At 40.4% G+C, this 17,098-nt stretch overlaps 1 protein-coding gene across 2 annotated transcripts in view; it reads left to right on the plus strand.

The window, feature by feature from the left end:
* Window positions 1–5,591: 5,591 nt before the first annotated feature.
* The window catches only part of EIF2AK4 (eukaryotic translation initiation factor 2 alpha kinase 4), a 103,070-nt gene continuing 91,563 nt past the window's right edge, over window positions 5,592–17,098 (plus strand). The window contains exon 1 of one of the 2 annotated variants that reach the window (XM_036031644.1): window positions 5,592–5,853. In XM_036031644.1, coding sequence (XP_035887537.1) covers window positions 5,710–5,853 — 144 coding nt within the window. In that variant the 5' untranslated portion in view covers window positions 5,592–5,709. The remainder of the gene's footprint in view (window positions 5,854–17,098) is intronic. The other variant, XM_028505948.2, reaches the window with a different exon arrangement.

A 17,098-nucleotide genomic window follows, 5' to 3' on the forward strand; every position in this document is an offset into this window, starting at 1 on the left:
GAGATATGACTATAAAATAACATGACTGATAGTTTGACTTGGAAGTAATGGCACAGCTTTGGAATAACAATATACTTATTCCAGAATTTAAAAGACAAGGTTCATTCGCATATTTAAATATATGAATGCACACATTTACAAAGTGATGCAAAAGTCACTAAGTAACTTTTGTTTCATACTTTCTTGAGCATGTAGAGCTGTATTACCACTCCTACTTCTGGCTGCCAGCCACAGAAAGCTGCAAGAAAAGTGAATGCCTTTACCTCCTAGAAGAAGAGAAGGGGGGCAGAAAAAATATTCAAAGAAGTAATGCCTGAAAATATGTGGCAAAAATCATAAACCTGTAGATTCGAGAAGCTGAGCAAATCCTACACAGGATAAACCTAAAGAAAGATACATCATAGTCAAACTTCTGGACACTAAGACAAAGAAAAAATCTTGAAGGTAGCCAGTGAGAAATACCACATTACCTACAGAGGAAAAAACAATGTGAATAATAGCAAATTTCTCACTGAAACCACATAGGCAAGAAAGAAGTGACGTGATATTTTTCAAGTGCTGAAAGAAAAGAACTGCTGACCTAGAATTTTATATCCAATGAAAATATCCTTCAGGAATGAAGGAGGAGATTGTGGTTTTAAAATTTGGGATCCAGCCCTGGAACTTCAAACCATACACCAAAAGGCAGCAGGTTTGATTCCCAGTCAAGGCACATACTTAGGTTTGGGGTTCAATCCCCAGTCAAGATATGTACTGAAAGCAACCAATAGATTCCCTCTCTCTCCCTCTCCCTCTCTCTCTCCCTCTCTCTCTCTCTCTCTCTCTCTCTCTCTCCCTCCCTCCCTCCCCTCCTCCTCCCTCCCTCCCTTCCCCCCTGACTCCCTCTCTCTAAAATCAATAAACATATCCTCAGGTGAGGATTTTTAAAAATTGGGGGCCCTATAACCAAAGAATGTGGGAGTTTTCCCTTGGGAAGTTGTGGGTAAATGGCAAGTGCAGGAGAAACACTTCGGGGAAGCAGGGGAGGCATGGAGAGATTAGAGACTCTTGGAGAACTCATCTAAGGGTTTAGGGTAGATTTGGAAAATAAGGAAATCTTGAGGCATCCTGACAAATTGTTTGTGAACCCTGCTTACACAACGACACTATAATCAGGCCAGATATTCCAAGGGCTTAGAGTTTACCTCCCAGGGGCCAGTTAAAGGCCAGCCTTTTGTTTGAAATGTACAGTTTGTACATCCCAAGCCTGCTGATATAACCTTTTATTTCACATAGGGCAACCAAATACAATTGTGGACCTTGTTTGGATCCTGATTCAAATAAAGCACTGTGAAACAAAACAAAACAAGAACACTTAAGCCCTGGCTGGCGGAGCTCAGTGGATTGAGCACGGGCTGCGAACCAAAGCATCACAGGTTCAATTCCCACTCAGGGCACATGCCTGGGTTGCAGGCCACGGCCCCCAGCAACTGCACGTTGATGTTTCTCTCTCTCTCTCTTTCTCCCTCCCCTCTCTAAAAATAAATAAAATCTTTTAAAAAAGAACATTTTAATAGCTTAAGTTATATTTGACATTAATAATGTACAGACTGATAAACTTTGATGCATGCATGTATCTGTGAAATAATCACCACAATCAAGATAATGAATATATCCATCAGGCTCAAGAGTTTCTTGTCCCTCTGGAATCCCTCCCTCCAGCTCATCCCTGTCCTTCCTACCCCAGGCAATCACATGTCTTCTGTTATTAAATTCATATTTTTTAGAATTTTATATAAGTGAAGTATATGTATTCTTTGCTTGGCTTATTTCACTTAGCATAATTATTCTGAGATTCATCTATGTTATTAGTAAATAGTGTATGTCTTTTTATTGGTGAATAGTATCTCATTGTTTTGATATATCAATTTATTTTTACCTCAATCTTGTCCATTACCTGTTGATGAACATTTGGATTGTTTCCAGTTTGGGAATTAAGGTGCTATGAACATTCATATACAAGTCTTTGTATGAACATATGCTTTCATTTTTCTTGGTAGTATTTAAGGGTGAAATAGCTGTGGCATATAGTAGATAAATGTTACCTTTTAAACTAAAACTGCATGATAGAACTAAATGAAAAACTGAAAACTACAAAACTTCTAGAAGTAAACATAGGGGAAAATCTTTGTGACCTTGGGTTACGCAAAAATTTCCCACCTAGCAAAAAACATGACTCATAAAAGAAAAAAAATGGTAAATTGAACTTCCTCAGAAGTGAAACTAGTCCTGACTGGTGTGGCTCAGTGGGTTGGGGCTGACAGGTGGCAGGCTTTGATTCCCTGTCAGGACACATACCCTGGTTGCTGGCCAGTTCCCCAGTGGGGGGCATGCGAGAGGCAACCACACATTGATGTTTCTCTCCCTCTCTTTGTCCCTCCCTTCCCCTCTAAAAATAAATAATATCTTTTTTAAAAAAGTAAAAACTATGCTTTTTGTAAAATGCTGTTAAGAGAATGGAAAGGCAAGCCACAAACTGGGAGAAAATCTTTACAAATCACACATCTCAAAAAGGAGTTAATACCAGAATATATAAATAATTCTCAAAACTCAATAAGAAAATAAACAACTTAATTTTTAAAATGGCAAAAGATTTGAACAGAAGGTATATGAATGGAAAATAAGCACATGAAAAAATGCTCAACATCATTAATTATTAGGGAAATGTAAATTAAGACACAATAAGATACTACTACACACCTATTACAACATTTAAAATATAAAAGACTCCCCTGGCTGGTGTGGCTCAGTGGATTGAGTACTGGCCTGCAAACCAAAGGGTTTTGGGTTCAATTCCCAGCCAGGGCACATGCCTGGGTTTCGGGCCAGGTCCCCAGTTGGGGGCTTGCAAGAGACAACCACACATTGATGTTTCTCTCCCTCTCTTTCACCTTCCTTTGCCCTAAAAATAAATAAATGAAATCTTAAAAAACATAAAATTTAAAAGACTGACAATACCAATTCCCAGCAAGGATGTAGAGTAACTAGAACTTTCATGAACCGGTAGGAATATAAGAACTTTGGAAAACAGTTTGTCAGTTTCTTTTGTTGTGCAATTTTGACTTCGAAATAGTATTAAACTTCATCAAAGTTACAAGAATCATCCAAACAATTCTCATATATCATATCCTTCACCTAAATTCTCCAATGGTTGACATTATACACTTGACTTACCATAATCACTATTATCTGGATCATTTATGAGCTAATTATATATGTAATGTCTATTACACTGAAGGCTACAGTGGAAATTGTCTAATAAGGACAATTTTCTATATGATCACAGCACAATCATAAATTTAATTTCCATTAGGAAATTAAAATGATATAATACTGCCATTTAATCCACAGATCTGTCCTTCCTTCAGATTTTGCTGATTGTCTTTATAATGTCCTTTATAGGTCCAGCATCCAGTATAGATTCTAATTTTAGAAAAATGGAGAACTTGGTGCATAGATTGGGTATTAAATAATACTCAGTAATTGTTACATTTTTAAGCTGTAAGGGTGATATTATGTTATGTTTATTAAAAGTCTTTACCTGTTAGAGATACATACTTAAGTATTTATAGAAAAAAATGATACAGTGTTTGAGATTTTCTTTGAGATTCACTACCAAGGAAGTGGAAGGAAGGAAAGAAATGAAATAAGACTGGAAAGACACCTAATTATTGAAGCTGAATGATTGAATACAGGGTTTATTATAATATTTCCTCTACTTTTATGTATGTTGGAAAATTTCCATAGTTAGAGTTTTTTTTTTAAGATTTTATTTATCCATTTTTCAGAGAGGGAAGGGAGGGAGAAAGAAAGAGAGAGAGAAACATCAATGTGTGGTTGCTGGGGGCTGTGGCCTGCAACCCAGGCATGTGCCCTGAGTGGGAATTGAACCTGTGATGCTTTGGTTCGCAGCCTGCGCTCAATCCACTGAGCTACGCCAGCCAGGGCCATAGTTAGAGTTTTTAAAGAAATAGACCAATGGGGACATTGGAGGATTTAAAGGATTGGGTTGATATGATCATACATGTGATTTAGAAACATTACTCTGGCTGCAGTAGGAAGCATGGCTTAGATTGGGGCAAGAATGAAGACTGGTTTTCCAGCCACTGAAGTCTTCTAGGGAAGAGGTGATGGCGGCCTGAACTAAGTGGCCGTGGGATGGAGTGAATTGGATGCATTGAAGAAATGGTGACCATCTGGATGTGCGAGTTGAGAGAAAGGGAATTCAGGGTCACACTTACCTGGCTTGGGCCAATTTGGGGTGAGTCGTGCCATTTATCTAGACAGGGATCACTGGAAAAAGAATAGGTCCATGGAGACAAGAAGACAGTTTGAGGAGGCCTTGAGGCAAACTAGTGCATTTGTGTTATCTGGCTAGAACTGAGTGAATAAATGACAGCAAGATACCCAAATAATCATTAATTAGCAAATAGTATAGGGGTAAGCAAAGTAGACAGAGGAAATGTCACTTAAACCTAACTTGAGGTAATATGATTATTCTACATCAGCAATTTTTCAACCAGTACGCTGCCAGAGGCACATGGGTGTGCCTTAAGAATTTTTAAAACTTGCAATACCTGGCTATTTAGTCAGGGCACTGACCTCTTTTCCTTCAACTTGTCGGATAAAAACATGACAACAGCCAACACAATAGCCATCCAGTGTGAATGAATCAAAATTATACCCATTTTTTGTCAGATAAGAAAAAAAAGTTACTTCTTTTTCAGTGTGCCTCAGAATTTTAGTAATTAGTTTATGTGTGCCATGAGGATTAAAAGGTTGAAAATCCCTGTTCTAAATGAACATGTAGCCTTATATTAAGTGACTGAAGCTGAGGTGGAATGGCAACGTCTAGTAGATAGGTTATTTTATAAACTCAAAAGAGACATGATTGGAGGCAGAATATTACAGAAAGATCCCTAAACTCACATTCAGTAAACTGGGCATGGAACAAAATTGTTTTATTGGGACTGTAGCTCATGAAGATGCCTGAGTGAAAAGACATCTTTCGGGTTGAAAGACAACTTTTCGGTTGAAAAGACATCTTTCAGTTAAAGGTGTGGTGATGTAGGGACAGAGAACACGCATAGGATGTTGAATCCATGGTTTAAAGGAATGAGTTTGGGGGCACAAAATTGGGGTAAAGGGGGTAGTAGCCCTGACTCTTACTTCTGGTAGACTTGTCGAAAAGTTGGTGAGCCAGTAAGAGACTTGAAAACCCATCCAAGTCTGCCCTTGAAGAATTTCCTGTCAACACCCAAGCCACGGTGAAGGAATTCCAGCAGGCATTTTTGAAGAGACTTATTTCGTGAAAACGATACCATTTGGCGTTATCATTCCATCCTAATTGTTTTGATTTCCAACGTTTCTGTAAATTCCTTTCTCCCACATTTCCTGAGCAAAGCGGTCCAAGGCTTCGCTCCCTAGCTCCGGCTTCCGAGCGGGTAGAACCAGCTCGGGCACAGCGCCCCGCCCCCAGCACAGCGCCCCGCCCCAGAACCCACCACGTGTGCAGCCCCGCCCACTGACCGCTCCGGCTTGGAGCCGCGTCTCCAGCCCTCCCACCGCGCCGCGCGGCGCCCCGCCCTCGGGCCAGTCCCGAGTGAGGGTGCCGGGTCCGGAACCGCTGCAGCCAAAATAGGGCTCTCTTTCCTGGACCTCCCGGTTGCAATGGCTGGGGGTCGTGGGACCCGCGGGCGCCGACGGGACGAGCCGCCGGAGAGCTATCTGCAGCGACAAGACCACGAGCTGCAGGCCCTAGAGTCCATCTATGGCGCCGACTTCCAGGACCTACGGCCGGACGCGTGCGGACCGGTAGGAACGTGGCTCGTGGATTCCCGTCTGGCTTGCTGCGGCCCAGCCTCCATCGGCTGAACCTCCCTTGGCAGGCCCGTCCCGGCCTTGCCGGAGCCCAGCCGCCCGCCCGCTTTAGGATTCTGCAGTCCTTTCGGCCCTGCCAATTCCACCCACGCTCACTTTTTGTCCTTTCAGCTGCTCAGCGGGTCTCCAGAACCCCCACCTGGAGACCCGAATTCTCCCACAGCCTTTTCTGCAAGTCGGCTCCTCTTACCTGGCACTGTTTCTCATTCCCTCTAACACCCTGTAACATCCCTGCTTCCTTCCAGTCTTCTCCTTTTCCCCTGAAAGTCCTTGAGTTTGATACAACAGCGCATTCAAAGGGATTCATTGCAACTTTGTTCTTGGAACGCTTCTTGGGCGTTTGCACGGACCTTAACTGATGCCCTCAATCAAAATTATCTTCAGGTTTCACCCTCCCGTGTGTTCACAACTGTAAAGCACGTATTCGCCAGTTTACTTCCCAGGCATGCTCGCTGTGTTTTCGGATACGGAGGAATTTTCCTGTACCTTCCTCTAAGGCACTTAGCAAAGAGTATATAATACATTCATCTTAGCTGTAATGGAGAGGCTTCGTGCTGAGTCTAGACCTTTTTTAAATGATATTTGGTTTAAAATATTATTTTCCTTTTTGTCTGGAGGTAAGGTAAGGCACACTATAAGCTGCTGATACTAACAGCCCCATCCCACCCCCATCCTTGAGTTATCAAACTATTATGTCTCTGAATATTATTTAAAAGGTAGTTCTTCCTTTGTGTGCTTTCAGTTCTGACATTTCACAACATCTTTCGGCACAACTTTATCTACACATCCAGTATTTCCTCCATAAATAGCATCTTGGTTCAGGGCATTGGGAATACAGCTCCAAACAAAAGACTAAAAACCCTGCCCTCAGGGAACTTACTTTTGTAGTACTTAATTTCAAGACTTATTTTTTTTTTATTCCTTTGAATCTTTTTTTTTTAAGATTTTATTTATTTATTTTTAGAGAGGGAAGGGAGGGAGGGGGAGAGAGAGAAAGAGAGAGAGAGAGAGAGACACATCAATGTGCGGTTGCTGGGGATTATGGCCTGCAACCCAGGAATGTACGCTGGCTGGGAATCGAACCTGGGACACTTTGGTTCCCAGCCCGCGCTCAATCCACTGAGCTATGCCAGCCAGGCTAATTTCAAGACTTATTTTTAACCTGAAATGTAAATATTCCCTTTATCCATGCTTATAATGAAATAGTAACATAATTTTCTGGTAATCTGGTAATTTTTGTGTTCCTAGACATTGAGAACCAGGAAGTAGGCCCAGTAAGCAGCCAAAACAGGTGTCACACCTGGCCTCACTGCAAAGGCCCTAAAGATTTCTTTCAGAACTAGTTTGTTTACTTTATGCACGGTTAGTTATCTAGTCCTAAGACTGCAGAAAAACAGAAAGGAGAAAGGAGCTGCCGTAAGCAGGTATGCCAATAATCCCAGAATTTATAGCTCGTGGCCTTCATCACAAGACAGAAGACTAAACAAAGCCAAACAAAAGCTATAAAAGTCAGGCAGAATAATTTGAATAGCTGTCTGTGGCCCACGGTGTACAGGGCAAATAGCCTCAGCATTTTTATAGGCCCAACAGGCAAATAATTGATGGTCATAAGTATGAATCAGAGTGTAGTCATTCAGCAAGTGCTTATTATCACCTGTTATTTGCAGTCTTCAGGCAAAGGTTATGCAGCCACAATCCTTTATCCAAAACTCTTGAGACCTGATGGGTTTCACAGTTCAGAAGTAAACTTGCATTCACGTTCACTTGTGCACATTCCATGCCTTATCTAACACCTCCCTCAGTGTGTGGTTCAGCAGCATCCAAATCAAACAACTAAGTGTGCAACCTGGGTAAATAAAGACTGTTAATAATAGCCTTGTGTCATCAGTTCAGGTCAAATCTTTCTTCTGCCAGTAAATTCAGGTCAGAATTTACTGACCCGAATAAGCTTAAGTTTTTGTTTTAACTTCTGAAGTTTCTAAAGCTTTTGGGGGAATGTGTTATAATGCAGATTGCAGTTCAGTAGCATATGTATATCATTTATAAATAACTAAATATTTTGGAAGTGAGCGCTAAAAATTATTTTGCATGCTAAAAAAGTTTGGATGCCACTAGTTTAAAATATAATTTTCTATGGAGTTGTGCACTTATTATTAATTTAACTATCTTGGCTAATTTTCCATGTCAGCAAAGGGTCTGCTCATTTTTAATTTGATAGCTATTGCAAACTTCCAGGAGGTTGCTTCTGTCTTACAGCCCACCAGGCACATGTGAGAGTAGTTTTTGTACAATTTCAGCAACATTGTAGATGTCAGACTTTTTCATCTTTGCCAGTAAGTAGATGAAACATTTTTATTTCTCAATGATTCATTATGTAGGCTACTTTTGTTTGTAAGCAATGGATTTTTCTTTTTCTATGCACTGTTTTTTCATGTTCTTTGGTTCACTTTTTCCACTGTGTTGTATATTTTCTTATTCATGTGTGAGCTATTTATATGTTAATAAAATTAGCATTTTGGATTATATATTGTACATATTTTTCCCTGATTTTGTGCATTTTGATATTTATGTAATCAATGCAATTTTTTAAAACTTTAATATAGAAGCCCTGGCTGGCGTAGCTCAGTGGATTGAGCGCGGGCTGGGAACTAAAGTGTCCCAGGTTCGATTCCCAGCCAGGGTACATTCCTGGGTTGCAGGCCAGAACCCCCAGCAACCGCACACATTGAATCTTTCTCTCTCTCTCCCTCTCTCTCTCTCTCCCCCCTCCCTCCCTTCCCTCTCTAAAAATAAATAAATAAAATCTTAAAAAAAAACTTTAATATAGTCAAAATAACCAATTTTTTGTTTTTTGGTACCCGTAGATCTTTTTTCCTAGAAAATATTTTCCTGCTCCACTTTTACCAAAAATGAATTCTTTCAGGGTTTTTTTCCCTAAAGATTGTATTTATTTATTTATTTTTAGAGAGAGGAGAAGGGAGGGAGAAAGAGAGGGAGAGAAACATCAGTGTGTGGTTGCCTCTTGCAAGCTCCCAACTGGGGACCTGGCCCGCAACCCAGAGATGTGCTCTGACTGGGACTCGAACCAGCGACCCTTTGGTTTACAGGCCAATACTCAATCCACTGAGCCACACCAGTCAGGGCTGAGGTTTTCTTTTAATTTTTTCATGACTATTTTTAAACTTTCATCAAATAAGTATAGAAATAGTTTTTTTAAAAAGTTCTTAGGCCCTGGCTGGCTAGCTCAGTCATCCCAATATGCCAAGGTTGCAGTTTCTGTCCCCAGTCAGAGCATATACAAGAAACAACCAATGAATGCACAAATAAGTGGAAAAACAAAGGGATGCTTCTCTCTCTCTCCCTTGCCCACTCTTTCTCTGTCGTCCTCACCCTCTAAAATCAATCCATTGAAAAATTAGAAAAAAAATTTTCTAAAGTTCTTAGCTCTATCTATGTGTGCATTTAGGCCAACTCCTCCCACCACCAACTAGCCAGTTAGACTAACACCAATAGGTTGGGTTTTTTGGCTTTTTTAATTTTTAATTTTTTCCCTTACTATAGCCCTCCCCTTACCCAAGGGCAATACATTCCAAAACTCCCAATAGATGCCTGTAACTGAAATACTACCAAACCCTATATATACTATGTTTTTTCCTTGTACATTCCTGTGATAAAGTTTATTTTATAAATTAGGCACAGTCAGAGATTAATAATAATAACTAATAATAAAATAGAACAGTTATAACAATGTGCTATAGTAAAAGTTATGTGAATGTGGTCTTTATCTCTGGAAATATATGACTGTACTGCACTCACCCTCGTGAGGATGTGAGATGCTAGAATGCCTACATGATGGGATGAAGTGTGCTGAGATGAAGTGAGATGAATGATGCAGCCATTGTGACAGAGCTTCAGGCTACTGTTGCTCTTCTGGTAAGATGTCAGAAGGAGAATCATCCTCTTGGGTGATGCTGGGTCATCAAGCCACGAGGATGTCAATGGTTGAGCATCCTTGATAATTGAACTGGATCATAGCTGACTGTAGGTAATTGAAACTATGAAAAAAGTAACTGCAGATAAGGGGGGGATTGCTGTACTAATCTGACATGCCACCTTCACGTTAATATGGGACTATGGTAGGATCTATGTGGCTGTTCAAACCTGCATGCCCAGTGCTGGGTAAAAAATGCTCAAAATTCATTATTGAATGAAGTAATTCCCAAATGGGTATTTGGGTCTGTTGTTGACTCTCTCTTCTACCCCATTAATCTATTTAAGCACTGCCACCACTTTGCTTTAATTATTATAAATTTATAATTAGCCTTAGTATTTACTGTGGTCACCCTTTACTTTACAGAATTTTCCTGACTAGTTTTACTTTAGTTTTTCCATATAAGCTTTGAATCAACTTGCATCAAACTTGCATCAATTTTCTAAATTGTTCAAAAATTATTTAGCATTTTTATTGGAATGACGTTACATGCATTTAATTTGGGGAGAAATCAGATTCTGAATATTTTTTCTTTAATTTAAAATTTAAAAATATAATTACATATAATATTATGTTACTTTTAGATGATTAGACATTTATATAATTTACAAAGTGATTACCCTGATAAGTCTAGTGCCCATCTGACACCTTACATAGTTATTACAGTATTATTGACTGTAATGTACTATGATGTACTTTACATCCCGTGACTATTTTTATTATAGACATTTTATACATCTTAGTCCCTTCCCCTTTTCCAGATTCTGAGTATTCTAATGTTTGTTTAAAATGGAGCCTTAGGTTATTAAACTTTTTAAACAAGCCTATCATTGTTTAAAAATTCTCACCAGCTCACAATCAGATGGTAAATGAACTTGATGATTTTTACAAGATCAGTTACAGAAAGTATTTTGAGAAAAGGAGATGGGGGGGGAATCAGTGAATAAAGCATTTAACATAAAAATCAGAGAAAGACAAATATCATATGATCTCTCTTATATGCAAAATCCGAAACAAACAAAACTCATAGATTGAATGACTGGTGGTTGGAGGATGGGTGAACTATGAGGTTAAATAAGTTAAATTTTAAAAATATAAAATCTAAGCCCTGGCTGGCATAGCTCAGTGGATTGAGCCCGGGCTGCGAACCAAAGTGTTGCAGGTTCAATTCCCAGCCAGGGTACATGCCTGGGTTGCAGGCCATAACCCCCAGCAACCGTACATTGATGTTTCTCTCTATCTCCCTCCCTTCCCTCTCTAAAAATAAATAAATAAATCTTTAAATATATATATATATATATAAAATCTAGAGGAATGTTAGCTAATTTCCATTTTCTGAGCTTTTACTCTCTATCATTTTTGGTTTTGATATCTTCACAAACTTAAAACCAAAGGTTTGCCCAGGTTACCCAGAGTGCTCATTCTTACATTTGTTATACAGTGATCCCTCACCTGTCTCGGGAGTTACATTCCAGAGACCCCCGAGACAGGTGAAAATCCACAAAGCATTATATTTATTTTATTACTTATATATTTTAAAGCTTTATAAGCCCTTCCCACACTCCTATAAACCTTTCCGACACTCTTATAAACACTTCATATGCTCTTAAACACTTTCTACACTCTTAAACGTACGTAATTTTAACAACATATAAAATTCTATATGGGTACTCTCCAGGGAAGTATACAATTGTCCCTTGCTATATCGCGGTTCACTTATTGTGGCTTGATATAAGTGAACCGCGATATAGCGAGGGATGACTGTGGTTTCATACAGACTAGTTTCTTCCCTGCAGTCGTTACAAAATATGAGATCTGAAGCCGCTGAGAAACAATAGGCCATCTTGTCATCAAAATTTAAGGAAGATATAATTATGATTAGCAGAATCCTAAGTAACAATTCTATTCTAGGCCAAACATATAAAAGTGGTTTGAATTGTATAACTTTTAAAATATATATAATTGTGGTAAAGAACACATAAAATTTACCATCTTCACCATTTTTAAGAGTGCATTTTAGTAGTGTTAAGTGTACTTACATTGTGTGCAAGGAAAAATTGTGTTGGTATTTTTAATTTCCCAAACCTCATCCTCACTCTGCTGCTTATCTTGTAAACAGGTGAAGTTTAATCACGGGCTGTCATTAACCCTTATACTTTAGCTTTGGAACCAAAAAATTTGCTGCTGTGTGGAATGGCTGATCAAATTCTAAGTTTTTAGTAGTCATATTCTTCATTTCAGTACTTTGAGCGGAAATAGACATATCCTTAAACCAGTCGATTTTGTTGGGCATGAGTGTTAGGAAGTGCCTGAGGAAAGCACAGCCATGCTGAGCAGCAGGGGTGTGGAACAGCATGTGCCCCCACAGAGGGTTGCACTGTGCCAGTGTTCCTGACCTGCTGGGGGTGACGCAAGATCCTTAGGGTTTGTTTCTTGAAGAGCTAATAATGAGTTCCAAATGAGCACTACCTCTCTTATGTTTCAGGACTGAGTTTACATTACTCTTCTACTTTTTATATGCTTGAGAATTTATTGGGCTATTTTATTATTGTTCAGGAGAGTACCAGCTTCATGATCTCATTAAGAAGTGAATTTAGCCCTGGCTGATGTGGCTCAGTGGATTGAGCACCAGCCTGCCAACCAAAGCGTCGAAGGTTTGGTTCTCAGTCGGAGCATGTGCCTGGGTTGCAGGCCAGATCCCCAGTGGAGGGCATTCAAGAAGCAACCACACATTGATGTTTCTCTCTTCCTCTTTCTCCTCTCTCTAAAAATAAATAAAATCTTAAAAAAGAAAGAAGTAAATTTAACTTATATCTCACTGTAGCATGATACGGCCTTCTCTCCATTATTACTTTTTATGTGGCTTGCATGTCATTTGCATTTTCAGTCTTTAAAACTTTTTTTCCTCATGTAGGATTTTGTATATTTTGGAGCTGATACATCTACATTGTGTTTTCTTCTCTTTAGGTGCTCCAAAAAATTTTTTATTACTCCTTATTTTGTGTTTATTTGTTTGCACATATTTCAGGAATTATCTTCTTGTGCAGGTTAAGTTAAAGATTTTATCAGTACTGACTTCTGATGACTAGTTTTCTTTAAAACATTTTATTGCTTATGCTATTACTGTTGTTCCATTTTACCCCCTTTATTCCCCTCTACGCCCCCTTCCACACACATTCCCCCCCATTTAGTTCATGGCCATGTGTCATACTTATAAGTTCTTTAGCTTCTGCATTATCCATACTGTTCTTACTCTCCCCCTGTCCATTTTCTATCTACCATCTATGCTACTTATTCTCCATACCTTTTCCCCCTCTTTCCTCCTCCCACTCCCCTGTTGGTAACCCTCCATGTGATCTCTATTTCTGTGACTCTGTTCCCGTTCTAGTTGTTTACTTAGGTTTTTTTTTGTTTGTTTTGTTTTAGGTGTGGTTGTTAATAATTGTGAGTTTGCTGTCCTTTTACTGTATACATCTTTTATCTTCTTTTTCTTAGATAAGTCCCTTTAACATTTCATATAATAGGGGCTTGGTGATGATGAACTCCTTTAACTTGACCTTATCTGGAAAGCACTTTATCTGCCCTTCCATTCTAAATGAAAGCTTTGCTGGATAGAGCAATCTTGGATATAGGTCCTTGCCTTTCATGACTTGGAATACTTCTTTCCAGCCCCTTCTTGCATGTAACGTCTCTTTTGAGAAATCAGCCGATAGTTTTATGGGTACTCCTTTGTAGGTAACTCTCTCCTTTTGTCTTGCTGCTTCTAAGATTTTCTCCTTATCTTTATCTTAGGTAATGTAATTATGATGTGCCTTGATGTGTTCCTCCTTGGGTCCAACTTGTTTGGGACTCTCTGGGCTTCCTGGGCTTCCTGGGAGTCTATTTCCTTTGCCAGATTGGGGAAGTTCTCCTTTATTGTTTGTTCAAGTAACTTTTCCACTCGTTGCTCTTCCTCTTCTCCTTCTGGCACCCCTAGAATTCAGATGCTGGAACGTTTCAAGGTGTCCTGGAGGTTCCTAAGCCTCTCCTCATTTTTTTGAATTCTTGTTTCTTCATTCTTTTCTGGTTGAATGTTTCTTTCTTCCTTCTGGTCCACACTGTTGATTTGAGTCCCAGTTTCCTTCCCATCACTATTGGTTCCCTGTACCTTTTCCTTTATTTCACTTAGCGTAGCCTTCATTTTTTCATCTAATTTGCAACCAAATTCAACCAATTCTGTGAGCATCCTGATCACCAGTGCTTTGAACTGTGCATCTGATAGGTTGGCTGTCTCTTCGTCACTTAGTTGTATTATTTCTGGAGCTTTGATCTGTTCTTTCATTTGGGCCATTTTTTTGTCTTGATGTGCCTGTTACATAGTGAGGGGCGGAGCCTTAGGTGTTCACCTGATTGGGGCAACCCTGTTGCTGGGTTGTGATGCTATATGTGGGGAAAGGGTCTGAGAGGGGACAATGGCGCTTGCTCCGCTCTCTGATGGATTTCAGTCACTTACCCTACTTCCCACAAGCAAACGGGGCCCTTCTGGTGCTGATTCCCATGTGGGTGGGTTTGTGTACATTCTAGGATCCTGTGGGTCTCTCCAACGAACTCTCCTGTGAGACTGGGAGTTTCTCCCGGCACCTCAACCCCCACAGATGTTTTTAGTCGGTGTTTTAAGGCTTTATTTCCCTGTGCTGGGACCCTGGGTTGCGTGGTCTGTCTCACTCCCCAGTTTCGCCTGGTTTATCTATGTGTGAATGTGGGACTGCCTGGTCAGCCAGCCACCTTGCGCACTGCGCCCCTCCACAGTCTGCCACCTCACTGGGTGTGCCAGCTGCCACCTTGCATGCCTAGGGTCCACCAGCCACTGCTTTGCTGCGACCCCTCTCTGCCCAGCTGCCCGACTGCACCCCTCCAACTGGTCTGGAAGAATGTGTCTACTTTAACTCCTTGGTTGTCAGACTTCCCTACAGTTCAATTTTCTGTCAGTACTGATTGTTTCATGTTTCTAAATTGTTGTCCTTCTTTAGGTTGTGTGAGGAGGCACAGTGTGTCTACCTACACCTCTATCTTGGCAGGGAGTCTGATGACTAGTTATCTTCTAAACCCGTGAAGTAGGCCCTGCCCCACCCTGCTCCCCAGCACATCTTGGTTGTTAAATCATTTTTAATCAAGTTATGTTCAACTCCAGGAGTCCTTGAATGCCCTAATATGAGCTAATGCTTGGTGTTCTAAACATGTTTTACATAAAAGCTTCTTCACATATTGGGGAGCCTCTCAGTTTGCTTGAGGAAAATCTGACAAATATTCCATTTATCTCTAACATCAGTGTTCCCTGTTCCCCACCCCAGGGAGCCTGTATTGCTTAGGATTAAGTTCAGCAACATATGGCAGAAAACTACGAAGTTTGCTTTTTTGCATTTAAAAGTCTGGCATTTTCTAAATTGCTGTTCCACAATCCTTAATGTGCCCTTTATGGTATAAAATGGCTGTCTGAACTCCAACCATCACATCCATATTCCAGCCACCTGGAAGGAAACAGGAATTAAGAAGTGGCACGTGTTAGTTCATCTTAGTGGCCAGAAATTAACCTAATGGAATGGCTACACTGTAGCTATGCTTAGATCTGATAAACCTATCCAGTTAAAAAATGAGTTCTGTTGGTAAGAAACATCAACCAGTGATCGATGATCATTGGAATCAAGTCACTGCCATCAAGAATCTACAATTTGGGGTGTAGTGAAGAAGGAAACTTTTTTCAGTGCAAAATAGCTCAGTTGTGATACAGCACTGCTGTGGAAGCGGCACAGCCATGAGGCAGCCCTGGGGCCAGGGCCCTCTCCAGCTAGGCTGGTCTGCTCTGGTGAGACACCTTGTGAAACACAGCCCACAGTCCTCTGTGGAAAGGGGAAGTGCGCTCTCAGAGTTAGCAAGGAGCTGATTTTTACAGACAAAAGTCCCTGCCCCTGGTCCCTGGCTGGTCTGCCCTCATGCAAATAAGGACTCATAGTCCTTGCAACTTGATTGATCCAAAAGACACTTTCCTGATTGCTCAAAATAGAGCTGCTCTGATTGGTCAGTGAAGATGTTGCTGAGACTATAGCTACATAGCCTCAATTGGATTGGGCAAGCCTCAGTCAGTCCTGTTGGTTGAAATAGAATTCTAGAAACTCCTTTATAAGTTCTCACTCAAATGGTAGAAACACTCATAGTTCAGGCATGCAGTTCGGTTGCAAACAGGGCTCAGTGCAGTCTTCTTCATGAAGTGCAGTTTGCATGAGATTCTCCTTTGTAGAAATGGCTGCTAGGTTCTGCTTTTTAAAAATTTGAGCCTAGTTAGCCACCAGGAACCCTTCCTAGATATCTTCTTTCTTAGGATCCAGAGAAATAAAGGAAGAAGGAATGGATAGTAGGGAAAACTCTTCCTCTTTCCTAAAAGTTTGACTGGATGTTACCTTGGCTCACCACAGTTATCACTGCTGTCCTGTTGGTGTTGCTCTACGGTGGAAGTAGTTGGAGCACTGGGCCTGCCTGGTGTTATATGGCTGGTCCAACCCAGGAGTGTTTGCAGGATTCTAACTGCTTTTTGGGGCCCCAGTGTTCTATGTGCAGTGTTTTCCCTGGTGGTTCCAGGGGCTGGCTGAGAGAGGTCTCCTTCCCTGAGGGCTGCCAGCAATTCTTAACTAGTTTCATGGTGCTTTATTAAGCATTCCCTTTAGTAAAAGTATCTTCAGAATGTGTAGTCCCTGCTTCCTGTTCCAGGGACTCTGAGCATAAAGTGAAGTACCCCTGTACCCGGCCTTTACCATTTCTTAAGGAGGTTAGTTACATTCAGATATATTCTTCACTTCCTAAATTAAGACTAAAGAAAATGTTACAATAGATTTATTATCTTATAAGTGCAGAGATAACTCACTTCCTACGTGTTACAAATTTGTTTCCTTACTGGATCCAAGAAAGATCTAGCCTTTGTTTTGCATTAGTAGTTGCTACTTGTACAGCTTACTGATAATTACAGTTCCCCTATTTACATGATTCTTGGTCCTTCCAACTATAGAAGGCTAGCCCAGCTTTGTTGCTTCAAAAACAGAAGAGCCGCCATTTTTCCTAGGTGGTGTGCTTGCATTTTAACATTTTGGCTTACCTCTTTCACATTGGACTTGTCAAGTCTTGAATATTTTACTTTAAGAAGACCCATCTGTATGGCAT

This window comes from Phyllostomus discolor, chromosome 1 (genome assembly GCF_004126475.2).
Source record: "Phyllostomus discolor isolate MPI-MPIP mPhyDis1 chromosome 1, mPhyDis1.pri.v3, whole genome shotgun sequence".
NCBI classification, from domain to species: Eukaryota; Metazoa; Chordata; class Mammalia; order Chiroptera; family Phyllostomidae; genus Phyllostomus; species Phyllostomus discolor.